This window comes from Erinaceus europaeus, chromosome 8, assembly GCF_950295315.1.
Source record: "Erinaceus europaeus chromosome 8, mEriEur2.1, whole genome shotgun sequence".
NCBI classification, from domain to species: Eukaryota; Metazoa; Chordata; class Mammalia; order Eulipotyphla; family Erinaceidae; genus Erinaceus; species Erinaceus europaeus.
The window spans coordinates 121,961,521-121,978,737 of record NC_080169.1 but is presented as its reverse complement, the minus strand read 5'-3'; the positions used below and the strand labels follow the sequence as shown (position 1 = coordinate 121,978,737).

At 50.5% G+C, this 17,217-nt stretch overlaps 2 protein-coding genes across 3 annotated transcripts; one reads left to right on the top strand and one right to left on the bottom strand.

Moving 5' to 3' along the window:
- The first annotated feature begins 250 nt into the window (after positions 1-250).
- LOC132539957 (GTPase IMAP family member 1-like) lies at positions 251-4,271 on the top strand. Of its 2 annotated transcripts, none has more exons than XM_060196798.1 (3): positions 251-474; positions 869-1,157; positions 3,255-4,271. In XM_060196798.1, exons 2-3 carry the CDS (start codon positions 1,052-1,054, stop codon positions 4,130-4,132), a joined length of 984 nt encoding a protein of 327 aa, XP_060052781.1. In that variant the 5' UTR covers positions 251-474; positions 869-1,051; the 3' UTR covers positions 4,133-4,271. The 2 variants fall into 2 exon arrangements, with proteins under 2 accessions (XP_060052781.1, XP_060052782.1); XM_060196799.1 differs by having other exon boundaries at positions 757-1,157.
- A 5,477-nt stretch (positions 4,272-9,748) lies between these two features.
- LOC103125058 (GTPase IMAP family member 4-like) lies at positions 9,749-15,639 on the bottom strand. The gene is made up of 3 exons (XM_016193750.2): positions 15,507-15,639; positions 14,759-14,812; positions 9,749-11,498 (listed from the first exon to the last, which is right to left on the bottom strand). The coding sequence occupies exons 2-3, from the start codon at positions 14,796-14,798 to the stop codon at positions 10,567-10,569; spliced, it is 972 nt and encodes a 323-aa protein (XP_016049236.2). The 5' UTR covers positions 14,799-14,812; positions 15,507-15,639; the 3' UTR covers positions 9,749-10,566.
- Between the last annotated feature and the right edge of the window lie 1,578 nt (positions 15,640-17,217).

Sequence of the window (17,217 nt, the reverse complement as noted above, 5' to 3'; positions counted from 1 at the left end):
AGCTGCTTTACTTCATAATAATAGAAAGTATATCTCTGAAGGTGAGATCGGCACCTTATTCTGGAAAAAGAGTCAGACTTTGGGGGTCTAGGGTGCCCTTCCCTTCCCTGGTTGCGCCAAGGTATTTGGGGTGGGGGCCAGGCTGGAGTCCCAGCAGAGGGCAGCCACAGGCCAGGAGGAGGTCTCTGTGCCTTTAAGCCCCGGCTGGGCCCTTCCTCCTCCCTGGGCTTCCTGAGCTGAGCTGAGCAGCTCTACTTCCTCTGTGAGCTGGGAGCACAGGCTGCTGCACTCCAGCCCAGGGGAGCCTCTGAGCCTTGGGCTTCTTCTCCAAGCAGCTCAGAGCCTGTCCAGACAGAGGGAGCCACACAGGGGAGGGGCAGGGGAGAGGGAGCTGCCACCTGGCCCAGGAACGGGCCCCACCCAGAGCGTCCTCTTCCCGTGCACCTGCATTCCACCAGCCTCAGACCCGGTGTGGTGAGTAAGGCCCAGGCCCTCTCCACCAAGTTCCCAGAGTCATCAGGCTGCTCCCAGACTCACACAGGCAGTTTCAGGAGTGGCTTCCCCAGCCTGGGGGACACTCCTCTTCCTGAGGGGTAGACCCGGCCTCTCACAAAGCTTTCCCCCTGCAGGTGGGGACCAGGGGCTGGAAACCTGGGTCCTTGTGCTCGGTGATATATGCACTTAACTGGCATACCACCACCCAGCCCCATTTATTTATTTACTTATTTATTTTCAATTTTCATCTCTCTTTCTCAGACCTAACACCCTGAGGAGGGCCCTTCAGTCGCTGAACATTCCCTGGTTCTCCAGCTGCTGTCCCGAGCACAGACTCGCCTGGGCAGCTGATCCTGGCTGGACCTTCTCACAGGCATAGAGGAAGGGTCACAGTCCGCCCTCTGCTTTGTGCATCTGGAGCCTCTGAAAACAAAACACAGCTGCCAACTGCCATCCAGGCCAGGCCCTTCTCACGTTCCTCACAGGAGCCTGGTGCTCAGAGGACTCTCCCTGTGATTCGCCCTCGGTGCTTGGCCACTGCAGGGGGACGTCCTTCATGGACAGGTGGATGGACCGATGGACGAATGACAACAGCGTTTCTGGAACCTTCCGGAGAAGCATGGAGGACAAGAAGGTGGCAGGAGATGAAGAAAGTGCCTATGGTGAGAACAGGGAAACCTGCCACAGGCACCTGTCCCCCGGGAGCCCTGGGCGTGGGGAACCGGAGGCTCCTCCAGGCTGAACAAGACGCAGAGGCCTGGCCCTGGGCTGAGTCAGCAAGAGCCCTGAGCTCTGCATTCCAGCCCCATGTCCCCTGAGCTCAGGGACTCCGAGTCTGTGATGAGGAACCTCAGGCCAGGCTGATCAGCACCAGAGCCTGCAGAGGGTCAAAGCCTGTTCTGGGGGGAGCGTGGCCTCCAGACAGAGCTGGTTACAAAACAGGAGGGTGATTGCAAACACCTGTCCTATCAGGCAGCAGGGAGAGGGGAGGAGGGGAGGGGAGGGGGAAGGGAGGGGAAGGGGAGGGGAGAGGAGTTGGAGGGAAGGGGAGGGGAAGGGGAGGGGAGGGAAGGGGAGGAGAGGGAAGGAGAGGAGAGGGAAGGGGAGGGGAAGGGGAGGGGAGAGGAGTTGGAGGGGAGGGGAGGAGAAGAGGAGAGAGGAAGAGAGGGGAGGGGAGGAGAGGAGAGGAGAGGGAAGGGGAGGAGAGGGAAGGAGAGGAGAGGGGAGGGGAGGGGAGGGGAAGAGAGGAAAGGAGAGGAGAGAAGAGGAGAAGAGAGGAGAAGGAAGGGGAGGAGGGGAGAGGAGGAGAGAGCGCAGAGGAAAAGGGAGAGGCGGCCTCACCAACCTCCCAGAGGCTCCGAGAAGCCCCTCTTTGCCCCTTTCTTTTTTTTTTAAATAATTTATTTCTTTATTGGGGAATTAATGCTTTACATTCAACAGTAAATACAATAGTTTGTACATGCAGAACATTCCCCAGATTCCCATTTAACAATACAACCCCCACTACAGAAAGGGTCCAGCGCAGAGATGCGGCAGGCAGCAGGGTGCCCAGCTGGCAGGTGGGGGCTGTGGTCTGACCAGGAGTCTGGGCCCCACACCTGTCCTGACCCTGCCCGCCCACCCTCACCTGGGGCTCAGCTGGGGCTCCAACACCTGAGGCAAAGCAGCTGCCCTGGGCGGGTCTGTAAATGGAGCCTCTGGAGAATCCTGCCCAGCTGTGGGAGCAGGTGCAGGGGGTGAGGCCTAAGAGAAAAGGAGACACACACACACCCCCAAGGTCTAGTGTGAACACAAGCTCTGCACACAGGGCTGGGTTACCTGCTACAGAGCTCAAGGGCCCAGGTTCAAACCCCTGGTCCCCACCTGCAGGGGGAAGCTTCAGGAGTGATGAAGCAGGGCTGCAGGTATCTGTCTGTCTCTCTCCCTCTCACATCTCTGTTTCTCTCTGCTTCTAAAAACATAGAAAAATAATATTGAGGAAGAAATGGTGAAATAAAAGCACAGGTTGTAGTCCTCCCCAGCTGAGAAGACATCCAGGCCAGGGAGAGTGGGAGACACAGAGACAGAGACACACGCACACAGAGAGAGAGAGGAGGGTCCAGCCCCTGCAGGCTGCTCTGTGCCCCCACTCCTGTCCCCCTGGGTCTGAGGACACCCTCCCTGTGCCCACGGGAGCCCAGGCTGTTGTGGGAGCCGAGGGAGGGAGAGACAGAAACACACAGAGAGGAGGGCCCAGGCCAACAGTCCCCTGCAGGCTGCCCTGAGCCCCCCACCCCTGTCCCGCTGGGTCTGCAGACCCCTCCCTGTACCCTCAGGAGCCCAGGGGTTGGGGGTGTCTTGGGGATCCCGGTGCCTGGGGGTAGAGCGCCTGCCCTGAGCCCCCCACTGCCCCATTCCTGTCCCCCAGGGTCTGAGGACGCCTCCCTGTGACCTCAGGAGCCCTGGCGTCGGGTGGGGGTGACTTTGGGGTCCTAGTACCTGGGGCAGAGCGCCTACCCTGAGTCCCCCACCCCTGTCCCGCAGGGTCTGCAGACCCCTCCCTGTGCTCTCAGGAGCCCGGGAGTTGGGGGTGTCTTGGGGGTCCCAGTGCCTGGGGGCAGAGCGCCCGCCCTGAGCCCCGCAATGCCACATCCCTGTCCACAAGGTCTGAGGACCCCTGTGGCCATAGGAGCCCTGGTGTTGAGTTGGGGGTGTCTCTGGGGGGTCCCTGTGCCTTTGCAGAGCGCCTGCCCTGACCCCCGCCCCTGTCCTGTCCGCAGGCTCTGAGGACGCCTCCCTGTGGCCCCAGGGGCCCCCTCTGCGGCTCATCCTGGTGGGCAGGACAGGCGCGGGCAAGAGCGCCACCGGGAACAGCCTGCTGGGCCGCCCGGCCTTCACGTCGCGGCTGAGCCCCGTCCCGGTGACCCGCACCTGCGGCGTGGCCTCGGGCAGCTGGGCCGGGCGGGCCCTGGACGTGCTGGACACGCCGGACCTGCTGGGCCCCGGGGCCCCGCGCACAGAGCCGGGCCGCACGGAGCGCGCGCGCTGCTACCTGCTGTCGGCGCCCGGACCGCACGCGCTGCTGCTGGTCACGCAGCTCGGCCGCTTCACTGCGCAGGACGAGCGCGCCTTGCGGGCGCTACAGGCGCTGTTCGGGCCGGGCGCGCTGGACCGCACCGTCGTGGTCTTCACCCGCGCCGAGGACCTGGGCGGCGGCAGCCTGCGCGACTACGTGCGGGGCTGCGACAACCGCGCGCTGCGGGAGCTGGTGGCGGCCTGCGGGGGCCGCGTGTGCGGCCTGGACAACCGCGCCCCCGAGCCCGTGCGCCACGCGCAGGTGGGCGAGCTGCTGGCGCAGGTGGGCGCGGTGCTGCGGGAGCACGGGGGCGCGCCCCTCTCCAACGCGGGCTACCGCCTGGCAGGCACCCTGCGGGACCGAGCCTCCGAGGAGCGGCTGCGGGCGCTGGCCGACCACCTGGCCGCCGCCATGGACCCGCCCTGGGCGCGCCGGCTGCCCTCCGCGCTGCTGCGGCTCTGGGCGGAGGCGCTGGGCACCCGCGGGCGGCGGGGTCTGGCCGTGCTGCTGGGGGCCGCCCTGCTGCTCTACCTGCTGCTCCGCGCCCGCCAGCCCGCAGCTCTGGAGGGAGACGCGCAGTGAGGCCGCGGGCTGAGCCGCCGCTGGGGACTGAGGACTGGTGCCCAGAGAGCGAGCCGGGCTTCCAGCCGGAGGATCCTGTGGAGCCGTGGTGGGCACCGGCTAGAGCGCGCATTGCTGTGCACGGGGACACGGGTTCAAGCCCCGGGTCCTCGCCTACAGGGAGGAAGCCTCGTGAATGGAGAAACGGGATTCCAGCTGTTCCTCCCTCTCCTGCTCTCCTCTCAATTTTTCTGTCTCCCTCCAAAATAAAAGAATGATCTTTCAAAAAAGAGAGTTCTGTTAGTTCAGACACGGTGTTGAATGACTCAGAGTTGAGTTGTGGGCTGCTGCGGCCCACGGGGGCGTCCCCTCCCCAACGCGGGCGATCCCCTGACCGGAGCCCTGTGGACGGAGCCCCCAGCAAGGTTGTAAGCGCTGCCCAGCACCTGGCCGCTGCCCTGGACCAGCCCTGAGCATTCCGGCTGCCCTCCGCACTGCCGGAGCTCTGGACCCGCAGGGGGCTGGGCCTGGCCGCCTTGCTGGGGGCCGCCCTCCTGCTGTACCTGCCCTGGAGCAGACCCAGGCCTGGGCAGGAGAACCCCACCTGGAGCAGGTGTGGGCGGGGCGGCTCACCTGGCCAGGCAGAGACTGAGGGCTTGGTGCCCAAAGAGGGAATCAGACCTTCATCCTGAGGAAACCTGTTGGGGCCAGGCGATGCGGCATCTGGTAGAGCGCACATTGCTGTGCACGGGGACAACAATGTGCAGGGGGGAAGATTCCTTTCTCCCCTCTCCATTTTTTTTCTCAAAATGAAAGATTAATCTAAAAAAAAAATTCTGTTAGTTCAAGCGCAAAGTGAATGACTAAAGAAAACTCTGGGGGATCAGTGGAGTGGCAGCGCAGAGATTTAAGCGCACATGGCAAAGCACAAGGATCTCAGGGGAGTCGCTTCACAGGTGGTGAAGCAGGTCTGCAGGTGTCTGTCTTTCTCTCCCCCTCTCCGTCTCCCCTCCTCTCTCCGTTTCTGTCTTAACTCTTAACCAATATGGAAAAAATGGCCACCAGGAGCTATGGATTTGTAGTGCCAGCATGGAGCCCCAATGATAACACTGGATACTAAATAAATCAATCAAGTATGAGTGTGTGTGTGTGTGTGTGTGTGTGTGTGTGTGTGTGTGTTGTGTGAATGTGCGAGTGAGTGAGTGTGTGTGTATTTTTCACTGGCAGGGAAGCACCGGTATGGTAGAAGTTAGAGAGAAATTAGAAGTTTATTTCAAAGGTATCCTGTTGTTTCTGGCAGAGTTACAAAGACGATTGTGAGCACTGTGTCAGCTTTGCAGAAGTTCAACCTCACTGCCATTTTTAAGTGTGTGAGTTTCACTTTGAGTAGATAGATATCACAGGTTTAAGATGAAATGCGTATAAGTGGAGGAGTAACTTAGCCTTATGCTGGAGCAGAGTTGTGCTGACATCTCTCTCTCTATCTATCTATCTGTCTTTATCTCTCTACTCCTTCTCTTTCTCATTTGTAAACAAATAAATCTTTAGAATTAAACTATTGCAAGATAAAATGTCCTTAAAAGATTTCCATGGTCTTTTTGTATCTTTCCACTCCTAAAGTACAACAGCAAAGTGACTGTTCATGCTTTAATACAAAATGGATTCACAGCAAAGAGGAAAACAACAATTTTATTTTGAACATTAAATGCATGGTTATTGAGTTATAAAACCCCAAAATACCCTGTGAACTGATCTTGTGGAAATTAATCCACAACAAATCTGGCATCTGTCTGGCATTGTAAATATTCTAGGAAACATTGTCACTAATGTGTGTTAACTCTCTAAGTAACCTGAGTTTGTTTAAAGTTTAAAGTAAAAATTAATTTAAAATCAATATACTTTATATAAACTTGGTCTGAAGATCCTGCTGTACGGAGACTGCTACACGAAGCTAAATAGGATAACCTTTAAATTTATTTTCTTTAAAATTCAAACAGTCTTTCAAAATAGGTATCACACACCTAGGTTGTGTCTCCATCTTAACTGGGTGTGACAAAAGCTAGAAAAGACATTATTGATATGTAAAGCTAAGCTCTCAGATTCCTTCTCAATTAAAGAGGTAGAACCAGCCTGGGTGAATGATAGATCACACAATGGTTATGTTAATGATTCTCATTCCTGAGCCTTCTAACTCTGGTTTTTCTCTTTACCTTTCCATATTTTATTGTGATTAAATTTTTATATAGCCTTACATCATACTAAAAAAGGCCTTCCAAAATTATAAAGATATTTAAACCAATTTTAATCATCCAGTTATCAATTAACAGTAAACTTCTAACTTGTAAGTTTTTTCTTCACAAGTAATAATTACAACTATGCCAAGCCTTCACATGAAGAACCCACTGCTCAAATGAAATCCCCAATACTATCTGGACCCCTGGCCTCTAACATTGCCCACAAGATGGCACAACTACAATGCCCCCTGAAACCCTGCACAATATGAAGAACCTGATTCACAGAGTCCAAGGACAAAACTTTCCTACTGCCCTTCTCTTGCCCATTACTGTCTGCTCTTCCTGATTCTGCATCACCTGTCACCTTTTGGTGGTTTCAGCTCACTCTCTACAGAAAAGCAAAATTCCAGTGGCTGTCTTCCCCCACCAAGATAAAGCATACAGTGTTTCTTTCCCTGGTCATTGGCATTGGGCTGACACTTCTTTTAGACTTGTAGTGGAGCTCTTGGACATTCCCTTTACACTGCTGGACTTCTTGAGGACTGACTGTAGCAGTCCATGGACTTCACAGCCACCAGTCTCGGGACTCTGCAATGCCAGATGGCCCCTCTCGCCCCTCGGCCTATCAGGCCCCTTCTCTTCCACCTATCTGGCAGCGTTCCCTTCCACTGATCAGACAACCCCTCTCTGCCTACCAGGCCTCTCTTCAGTCTCACACTGGCCCTTGATAATTTTACTTATCACTCCCTGTCTTATTCTAGTTCTTTTAAAAATGCCTGCATGGTATCTCATTCAGGTTTCTGACTAAAGGTTTCTGTTCATCACTACACTGCTATTCCCCTGACAGAAATGGAGTCTTTAACAGACATTGACCCATTTATATATGGCCATTAGATTTTTTTTAAAAAGGGAGAGATGTCGGGAAATTGTGAGGAGGTGGTTGAGCTTGGCAGGGCTTAACCTGAGGATTGCATCTATCCTGTCAATCTCTCTCTCTACCAAGAGGTTGAGCAAGAAGGAACAGTAGTAACCCCAAAGGTGTGCCTCATCCTATCAGACTCCCTGCCTCAAAAATCACCCCACATTCCTGATAATATGGCCATTAGATAAAAAGAAAGGGGGAAATGTCAGGAAATTTCGAGATGCCTCACAAAGCATTAAGCCAGCTCCCCCTTCTCCACCCTGCATTTCTGATACTGTGGCCTATCTACATAATCATTATTTGCCTGAAAGATACCGACCCATTCCATTCCTTTGATCTATCTTCTTTCTACCCTCCCTGCCTTCAGGGTATTAAATAATCCCACCAGTTAAAACCCTTGCAACAGTTGCTAAGAAAGTTCCTACCTTCCCATCCCAGCCTCCTTTTGCCTTTCTCCACCCCTTTCCTAGCCATTTCTGTTTCCGATTGCCACTTCCAGCTCTGACCTATAAAAGCCTTCACTCTCTGATCAATAAAGACATTGCATTGCCACACCTCCACAAGTTCCTGAGTCTCTTTCCCATGTCGCTGAGTAGCAGCCCAGGCTGGCTCCAGTCAAGTTCTCTCTAACCCAGAGAGCATGCACCCCAGAAGAGGCACCCCCACACTAGCCCAGCAGCCCATATTCAGCTTAGGAGCCTATCTGACCACTGCATCCCTCTAGATCGAAGCTCATATTCTGTGGTTGTCGGGCATGAATCCAGCTCCCCCTGCTCTACCCTGCATTGCTGATACTATGGCCTATTTACATAATCATTGTTTTGCCTGAAAGATTCCCCACCCATTCCATTCCTTTGATCTATCTTCTTCAAGACCCACCCCACCTGCGGGTAGCATTAATCCCACCTGTTAAAACCCTACCAACAGTTTCTAGGGAGGTTCTACCATTCCAGGCCCTCCCATATTTCTCTGCCCCTCTCCTAACTACATATAGGATTGTAAAGCCACTTCCATTTCTGTCTTGTCTCTTCCATGTCCTGACTGGGAGAAGGGAAGACGTGCAGGGGGAGGCAGATGCAGGCCATTGTGATTTTTGGCTCCAAGTGGTTTTAACCAGGTGACTACACACCCAACTCTGGGGCACCCACATGAATAAATAATTGTATTGCTACTGCCATGAACTTGGCTCCTGGGTTATCTCTCCCTTCTGCGACACTAGCCCGACATGTGGTCTAGAGTAGGAACATTCCAAGCTGCCTCAGGACCCATCTTCATCAGTTGGAACATAGAGTATGTTGTCCAGCCTCCCTTCTGAGCGTGGAACATTCTCTATCTTTGTTGATCCATGTTGAGGGCAAGGTCCTATGGAGGCCCACAAATGGGTCTATTGTGTTGTTCCTGATAGAGATGAATGGTAAGAATGCAGAGAGTGATTTATTCAAGGTCTAGGCCCATCATGTTTTATTAGGAATCTCAGGACTCCCCAACTAGGGCCCCAGCTGATGGGGTGGCCTCATAGTGACTAAAGCATAATCATTAAAGTATGCCAGTCTCTTGCCCTTACTCAGCTTTTGCAGTCCTTGCTTGGATAAGGTTAACTTTGGAGTGAGTGAGGGAACTATAATAGGAAGTAGGTGAGAAGGGTATCTAAGTCTAAGTAGACACTATTTCACTAGGAACTTTATGGTGTCTTTTTAGGTCTTTGTACTTGCTGTATACTGACTCACTGCAGACTATTGTGTACTTTTTCTTTCAGGTATATATTTTGCCCTAATTTACGGATACATGAGAACATATGCTCTATCTCATGGGACCTGGTCTATATCTAGGTTTTGGGACTTTGTTAGGAAGTGAACTTCCTGGAATGGAATTAGAGAATACTATGAAAGGAAAGGTCTCATCTGAGTAATGAGGCTGAAGGGTTGACATTCCACACCTGACGCCTCTGGACACAGTCTGAAGTGAAGCATGACAATGTGGTACTTGTTGTGTTGATTAGGTTGGCATCAGCAAATGCAATATCATTTGGTATGAATTGAGAGAAGCATGCAGAAAAGTGACCCTCATCCTAGAGGTTTCAGGACTTGGGGAAATATAGGCTTTATAGAGGAAGTGGGCAGTTCCTGCTGTTTTAGGGTTTAAGAAGACAATAGGTAGTTATTGCTATAATCACATTAACTTTGAAAATCCCATTGATAGGATTTCCTGTATCATTCACAACATCACCATAATTTTTGTCATTTTACATTATATGTATATAGCTGTTTCTTATAAAGTAATGTCACCGGTTGCTTCTGTTCTCCCTGGTCTAAGCTTTTAAAAGAGTTGACATATCAAAGACTCAACCCTCTCCTGAGAATCCCAGGTTGTAAGTTGCTTCTTTCTGGAGGTCACACCAGGTGTTATCTCCAAGTCGCCATCTTGGCCCTGCCCCCTCAGCCGAGCCATTTTTTTTAAAGAAAAAAAACACTTTGGCATCAGTAGGAGAGGAAAGACTTATAACAATAACAATGGGCAGTCAGACATCCTCTGGGAGCAGGGAGAGCTCAGAGGGCCTTCCAGCAGTGGGTAAGCAGTGAGTGGACATGGGTGGGCACAGGTTCACAGAGGCAGGGGAAGTTGGCTAATCTGCAAGCTGGTTACATGCGGTTAGTCACAGAGTTTCTAAGATACATCTGAATATACTGAATGTTGTTCTCTTATCTTTAACTCTCTTTCACTCTAGTATTTGACTTAGTTATACTCTGAGTTAGTGAATGTTTTCCAGATGCCTTTTTGTTCTATCATATGAAAAATCTAATAAAATATAGAGTCTATCTTGAAAAACAACAAAGTTAATTTAGCTAGAGATAAGTCCAAAAGCCTTTCCTTCTAACTGACTATGCAGTGCAGAGAAAACTTGAGCAAACCTTTGTATAAGTTGACCATGGTGGTGCCCATGGCAAAACTAAGAGAGAAGAAGCTACAGGCAGAGGTGATGTGCTTGTCTATAAAGAACTGAAAGTGGAAAGGTTAACGATGCAAAAAGTAGAAAAAGATGGAAGCTGTTTTCTTGGGTCTCTACCTTTGAGAAGGAATTCACAGGGTAGAAACCTGAGTGCTTCTGCACTGAAGCTTCACAAATAAAAATCTTGTCCTTCCCTTGTTAAACCAATAAACTTTTTGACAACTCTAAACAAAGAACACTTTTTCTCTTAAGAGTCTGATTGAAAGCAAATGTTTTGCCTTTGGTGAATACGTAATATGGGGTAGAACCACTTAGATAAAAGTATGGAAATACGGACAGAGTTTCATGAAGTTTAATGTTCCCTAAATAAATGTGAGAAAAATAACTGGGCAACCTTGAATACCTTCAAAATTGTATCCAAGAACCCAGGCTGACTCTCAACTTCTCTTCTGGCATTTTGTTGCCTGACCATGAAGTGAGACCTTGTTTCCGCTATCTCCCTTTCCATCTGTGTCCTTTTTGCTTGCTGCTCTAGTTTATCCTCCAGATTTCTGATTCTCTCTTCATATTCCTCTTTTATCTTTGCTACCTCTCGCTTCAGTTCTGCTCTATAGTGCTCTTGTCTTTCCTGGGTCTGTCTCTGAATCTCCTCCTCAGCCTGCCAGTACATCTTGTTAGTGTAGCATCCTCCCCCGTTCTCCATCACCACCCGCTGGACCAGGGACAGAAGCTGTGCCCTCTGAGCCTCCTGCTCAGCTCCTGTTGCTCTGTTGTTAAATGCACAGCAGTGACCACTGGACTTGCCCACCAGCTCTCGAATCACTGCTGGAGCTTCCCGTAAGTAATCATGAAAATCCATGCCATCAAGGTCATCTTTCCGAGTGAACAAGAGGATCACGTATCTCCTAGCCGCATCCCCAAACAGTTTCAGCATCTTCTTGGTGGCCCTGTGCTCTTCCTGGGTGTAGCGGCCCAGCGGGACCACCAGAAGCAGAGCGTGAGGACCCGGGGAGGTCAGGACAAGGCAGCGGGCAATCTCCCTGCTGGTCTCTGCATCTGAAACCTCAGTGTCAAAAATGCCCGGTGTGTCCACCACCACCACTTCTCTCCCGTTCCAGGAGCTGGTGCCTTTCTCACAGACCTTGGTGATGGACTTTGAAGAAAGGCTGGACTGGAACACCTTCTCTCCCAGGATGCTGTTGCCCGTTGCACTTTTCCCTGCTCCTGTCTTGCCCACCAGGACAAGTCTCAGCTGTGAATCGTTGGGCTCTTGCCTCCCAAGTTCTGTGAAACAACGAGACAAAAGCCCAGGGTTAGGAGCAACTCCAGCCACTATTCCCACTACTTCTCTTCCCACCTAGTGTCCTGTCCTATTGTCCCCTCTGTCCCGTCTCCACAGAGTGCCTCCTGCACTCACAGCAAGACCTGTGCACTGGCAGCCAGGTGGTGGCAAGCCTGGTGAAGCACACACATTACAGTGCACAAGGACCCAGGTTCATGCCCCTGCTTCCCATATTCAGTAGGAAAGCTTCACAAGTGGTTAAGCAGGTCTGTAGGTCTCTCTCTGTCTCTCTTTCTAGTGTCTCCTTCTCTCTCAATTTCTCCCTGTCTCTATCCAATAATAAATAAATAAATAAATCATAATACAATTGAAAGAAAACTGTGGGGCTGCACATTGCTTTGGGGAACAATCAAATCCTTTTTTTTTTTACTCCAGGGTTATCAGTGGGGCTCAGGTACGTGCACTACAAATCCACAGCTCCTGGCAGCCCTCCCCCATTTTATTGGATGGGACAGAGATTGTAGGCAATTGTGAGCATATGGTAGAGCATAGCAGGGACCACCCCCCCATTGAAAAATGAGAACCTGAGGGGCACAACCAATCCTATCAGTCTGTCTCTACTACACGGCCTCCAGGGTCTGACCTATCAGCCTCCCTGCCTCACAATAGTCCACTTCCTTATTTCTGCATAATCATTGTGTTGCCTGAAAGTCCCCTCCCTACTTCCACACCCATTCCATTCCTTTGATCATATCTGATCTACCTTCTCTCTGCCCTCAGGACCCCTGGCTGCTGGTTACTGATAACCTTGCTTCCTCACCCCTGTAACTTATTAAACCTCTTGCTCAACAATTACTGTAAAAGTCCTGACCCTCCCCCAGACTCTTTGTCTCCCTACCATATATGGTATCCACATGTCACTTCCTCCTATGACTGCTTCCTCCCTACCATGTATGGTATACACATGTCACTTCCTTCTGTGACTGCTTCCTCCCTCCCATATATGGTATACACATGTCACTTCCTCCTGTGACTGCTTCCTCCCTCCCATATATGGTATCCACATGTCACTTCCTCCTGTGACTGCTTCCTCCCTACCATATATGGTATCCACATGTCACTTCCTCCTGTGACTGCTTCCTCCCTACCATGTATGGTATACACATGTCACTTCCTCCTGTGACTGCTTCCTCCCTCCCATATATGGTATACACATGTCACTTCCTCCTGTGACTGCTTCCTCCCTACCATATATGGTATACACATGTCACTTCCTCCTGTGACTGCTTCCTCCCTATCATATATAGTATACACGTGTCACTTCCTCCTGCGACCTTTACAAGCCATGCTTTGCTGTTCAATAAACAGATTTTCATGCACATCCCCCTGGTGATCTCTAGTGGCATCTCTTGCTACATAGGGGAAGACCCAGTTGCTCACTCCTGCTGCCCTGGGACATTCCTTCTGGGACCCCAACATCTGGTGTGCAACAGAGCATGTGAAACCTAAAGTTTTTCCCTGGGAAGAGGCCTCCCCACTGAAGAGTCTGACAAGAGATAAATTGATAAAGGAAGAGAAGATAGAGAGGGAGAGAGAAAGGCACTTATAGACCTGCTTTCCTGCTTGTGAAGCCACCCCCTGCAGTTGGGGAGCCAGGGGCTTGAACTTGGATTTTTAGGCAGGCTTTTTGCTCCATACTATATGCCCTTTACCCAGTGTACCACAGCTTGGCCCTGAGAACAATCAAATACTTTTCAAGTTCCCTTGAGCTTCTTCCCCTGATCTTCTTTAGATCAGTGGTCCAAAGAGCAGGACACTGAAGTTTCCTAAGGAAAAAGTTGCTGCTGATAAGCCTTTCTTCACAGGATCACCGAGGAGGAAGCCCACATCTGCCTTTAGGGGTAAGTCCCCAGTTTATATTCTGAATCGAAGTCTTTCTTCTCCCAAAACATCTGATAGGTTCATTGCACAACCGTCCCCCATCTTACAGGGTGGAAAGGGCCCAGTGCAGAATGACAAGTGTCCTTCTGTCGTTCACTTGTGCATCTTCCCAGTAGGTGGACTGTGTCCACAGGAGCACAACACATGTGGCACTGAAGTTCAAGGCCTGAACTTCAGCAGACCAAGAAGAGACAACCCCACACCAACCAGCAGAGCTGCAGGGATGTTCTGTAAATGATGTGGACACATCCAAAGTACATGGAGGTGTTCATCTCAAAGGAGACACACATCCTGATGTTCTCAGCCAAACTATTTATATAAACCAAAATACAGAAACAACCCTCATGTCCAACAGTGGCAGAGAGATTACGGGATAGGTGTGTAGTGGAGCACCATGCTCCAGTCAAAACTGATGAGACAGAAGCATCTGAGACAAAATGAGTGGAGCTGGAGGTGTTCTAAGTGAAATAAGTAAAATGGTGAGGGACACTCCTTGGGTGTTTTGCTGGTGTGTGGTATACATAGGATTAAAATACATGGGGGGCTAGGCAGTAGCGCAATGGATTAAGCGCACTTGGCACAAATCACAAGGACTGCAGAAGGATCCCGGTTCAAGCCCCCAGCTCCCCACCTGCAGGGGAGTCACTTCACAGTTGATAAAGCAGGTCTTCAGGTGTCTGTCTTTCTCTCCCCCTCTCTGTCTTCCCCTCCTCTCTCCATTTCTCTCTGTCCTGTCCAACAACAATGACAACAATAATGGTAACAACACCAATAAACAACAAGGACAACAAAAAGGGGAAAAAATGGCCTCCAGGAGCAGTGGATTCATAGTGCAGGTACTGATCCCCAGCAATAACCCTGGAGGCAAAAAACAAAACAAAACACAAAACTGCTAAAAATGGCAACCAGCTTCTGTCTGAGATGTTGTGAAAACCTTGATGGCAGTTGGAGTTGGGGATGGGGGTGTGGACAGAGAAGTCTGGTGAAAGTCAAGGTGACTTAACACTCAGCACGTATGGTGGGGAATTATACTCCTGAAGTCCTTGTAAAACTTACTTAAATCACTTAAATAAATAAATAAATAAATAAGATAACAGAAAAATAACGACATATTCATCTTTGTCTTCCTGATTATCATGCCACATTCAAGGAAGACTTGAAGAGGCTCTGCAGGGATGGGGAAGTAGGATGGATGCCCACAGCCTGTTCTCAGGCCTGGACATTCTGCTGTAGCTAGAGAGTGAGGGGCTGATAAGACAGGGGAGCCTCCTCCCAGCTCTGCTCCCTCCACCTGCCCAATGGAGCCCCAGCCCCCACTCACCATGGCTGCTCCTGGACTCTCGGTGGACTGGGGCTGCCATTGGAGTTTGACTTTCTGTGGATAAAAAAACACAGTCATTTTCAGGAAATGGAGAGTAACTAAGAATTTCCCTTTTGCAGACTCAATAGTTTCTTTTTTACCCATAAAAAAAATACAACTTGATTTCTCTTCTTTATTCCCCAGTATTTCACTACAAACTCGCATTTGGAGGGTTCCCTCTGCTGTGCGCAAATGGAGATGTTTCAAGTATTTCTTCACTCTTGCTCTGACACTCCTCTCTACTCTGTGAATTACTGCTTTGATTGTCAGTTATCAGTAATCTGTAGATGACTTAGCTGTAGGATTCCTCAGAATTCAGTCTGGAGTTTTGAAGGGCAATTCACCCAGAACTCAGCCCAAACTGAACCCTTTGACCTGCCCCCAGCCAGTTCTGCCCCCTGGTCCCCATGTCAACTAGTGACATCACCACCCAGCCAGGGGCTCAAGCAGAATCCTTGGTTCAGCTACGACTCTTCTGTCCTCCATGACTAGCAGTCCACCACCAATGCCTGTTAATCTATTTCTTTAGACGGGAAATGTATCATTTCTACCTTCACATAATCCAGTCAGTGAGCTCTCCAGAGAGCTCTTTGCTGTGCTGTCTGTCAGCACAGTCCCGGCGCCTGTAGACCCCAACCCACCCAGCAGACGCCCAGAGCCCCAGGTCCCTCCACACTTTACCCCTCTGAGGGCTCTCGGCCAGGCTCACCTGCTCTTGAAGAAGTTGAGAAGCTCTCAAAATCCTCTCCGGAGAAGCCTGGGAGCCGGTGCTTCTGTTTTCAGAGAATGGAAGTGTTTTCACCATCTGAAGCCTCAGCTCTCAGCAGCTCAGGATGGGTGGAGCCAGTGAGGAGGCCTGGTGCCTTTAAAGAGACAGAAAAAAGGTCCCTTCTCTCTGCCTTTCCAAGCTACACATAAACCTGTTAACAAATATAGACAGGTGGCTGAAGAAATGAGAATTAAGCCAGGTCTGTCACCTTAGGTGAACCATGCCATAATTTACATTGGAGGGACAGGGGATTCAGAACTCTGGTGGTGGGAATGGTGTAAAATTATACCCCTGGTGACATGCAATTTTGCATATCAATTTTCAATCACTAAGAAGAAATATTTTTTTAAAAAAATGAGATAGAAATATTGCCTTTTACAGGTGGTGTTTGAGTTTTATGAAACAGAAGATGTTTTCCACGGGGGTAGATAGCATAATGGTTATGCAAAGAGACTCTCTTGCCTGAGGCTCCAAAGTTCCAGGTTCAATCCCTCAACCACCATAAACCAGAGCTAAATAGTGTTCTCATAAGAAAAAAAAGGGAGGGACTGGGGGAGGCTGGGCAGCAGTGCATCAGGTTAAGCACCTAGTACAAAGCATAAGTACACCCCCTACCTGTAGGAGAGTCGCTTCACAGGTTGTAAAGCAGGTCTGCAGGTGTCTGTCTTTCTGTCTCCCTATCTCTCAATTTCTCTCTGTGCTATGCAACAACAACAACAATGGGGGGGGAGATGTCCTCCAGGAGCAGTGGATTCATCCTAATGCTGGCACCCAGCCCCTGTCATAACCCTGGAAGCCAAAAAAAAATTAAAAAAGAAGACGTTTTCTCCAGTTGTCCCTTACTCACCCAAAACAAATTACCTTGATTAGATTGTGTTACAGTGACAGAGACAACACTCTGGGATGACACCGTGTTGGCCAGGCTCCCTGCCTGCCCACCAACTCTGCTGGAATGGGAGACACAATGAAATGCAGAGCAAGTCCACCAGGAGACGTGGTGTTTCCATATTTAGAACCTGCCGCACTCCAGTGAGTGGATACAGTGGAAGTGAATAAAGCAGAAAAGCCCTTCAGGGAGTTTGCAAGCTGCAATTCAAATATTAAAACCACTGTGGTCCTCCTGCATATCAGATTTCAGACTCAGGGGAGAAAAGAAAAAGGAAAAAAAAAACTAGTATAGACACAGGCCCTTTGAAATATAGCTAAAATATACCTACTAACTATCTACAAAATGGAGGACACCCCTCCCCCCCAACTATTCATCTGTACTATTCCAGGCTTTAGGTCCATGACTGGTCAACAATTTGTTTGGCTTCGTATGTTAACTCTCTTTTCAGCCACCAGGTTCCAGATGCTCCCATGATGCCAACTAGACTTCCCTGGACAGACGACCCCACCAATGTGTACTGGAGCTCCGCTTCCCTAGAGCCCTGCCCCACTAGGGAAAGAGAGAGACAGGCTGGGAGTATGGATCAGATCGACCTGTCAACGCCCATGTTCAGCGGGGAAGCAATTACAGAAGCCAGACCTTCCACCTTCTGCATCCCACAATGACCCTGGGCCTATACTCCCAGAGGGATAAAGAATAGGAAAGCTAACAGAGGAGGGGATGAGATATGGAGATCTGGTGGTAGGGACTGTGTGGAGTTGT

Coding starts and splice junctions, on each gene's coding strand:
- LOC132539957 (XM_060196798.1), top strand. CDS start 1,052: ATGGACAGGTGGATGGACCGATGGACGAATGACAACAGCGTTTCTGGA. Junction 1,158..3,254: donor AGATGAAGAAAGTGCCTATG/GTGAGAACAGGG, acceptor TCCTGTCCGCAG/GCTCTGAGGACGCCTCCCTG.
- LOC103125058 (XM_016193750.2), bottom strand. CDS start 14,798: ATGGCAGCCCCAGTCCACCGAGAGTCCAGGAGCAGCCATG. Junction 11,499..14,758: donor AGAGTCCAGGAGCAGCCATG/GTGAGTGGGGGC, acceptor GTTGTTTCACAG/AACTTGGGAGGCAAGAGCCC.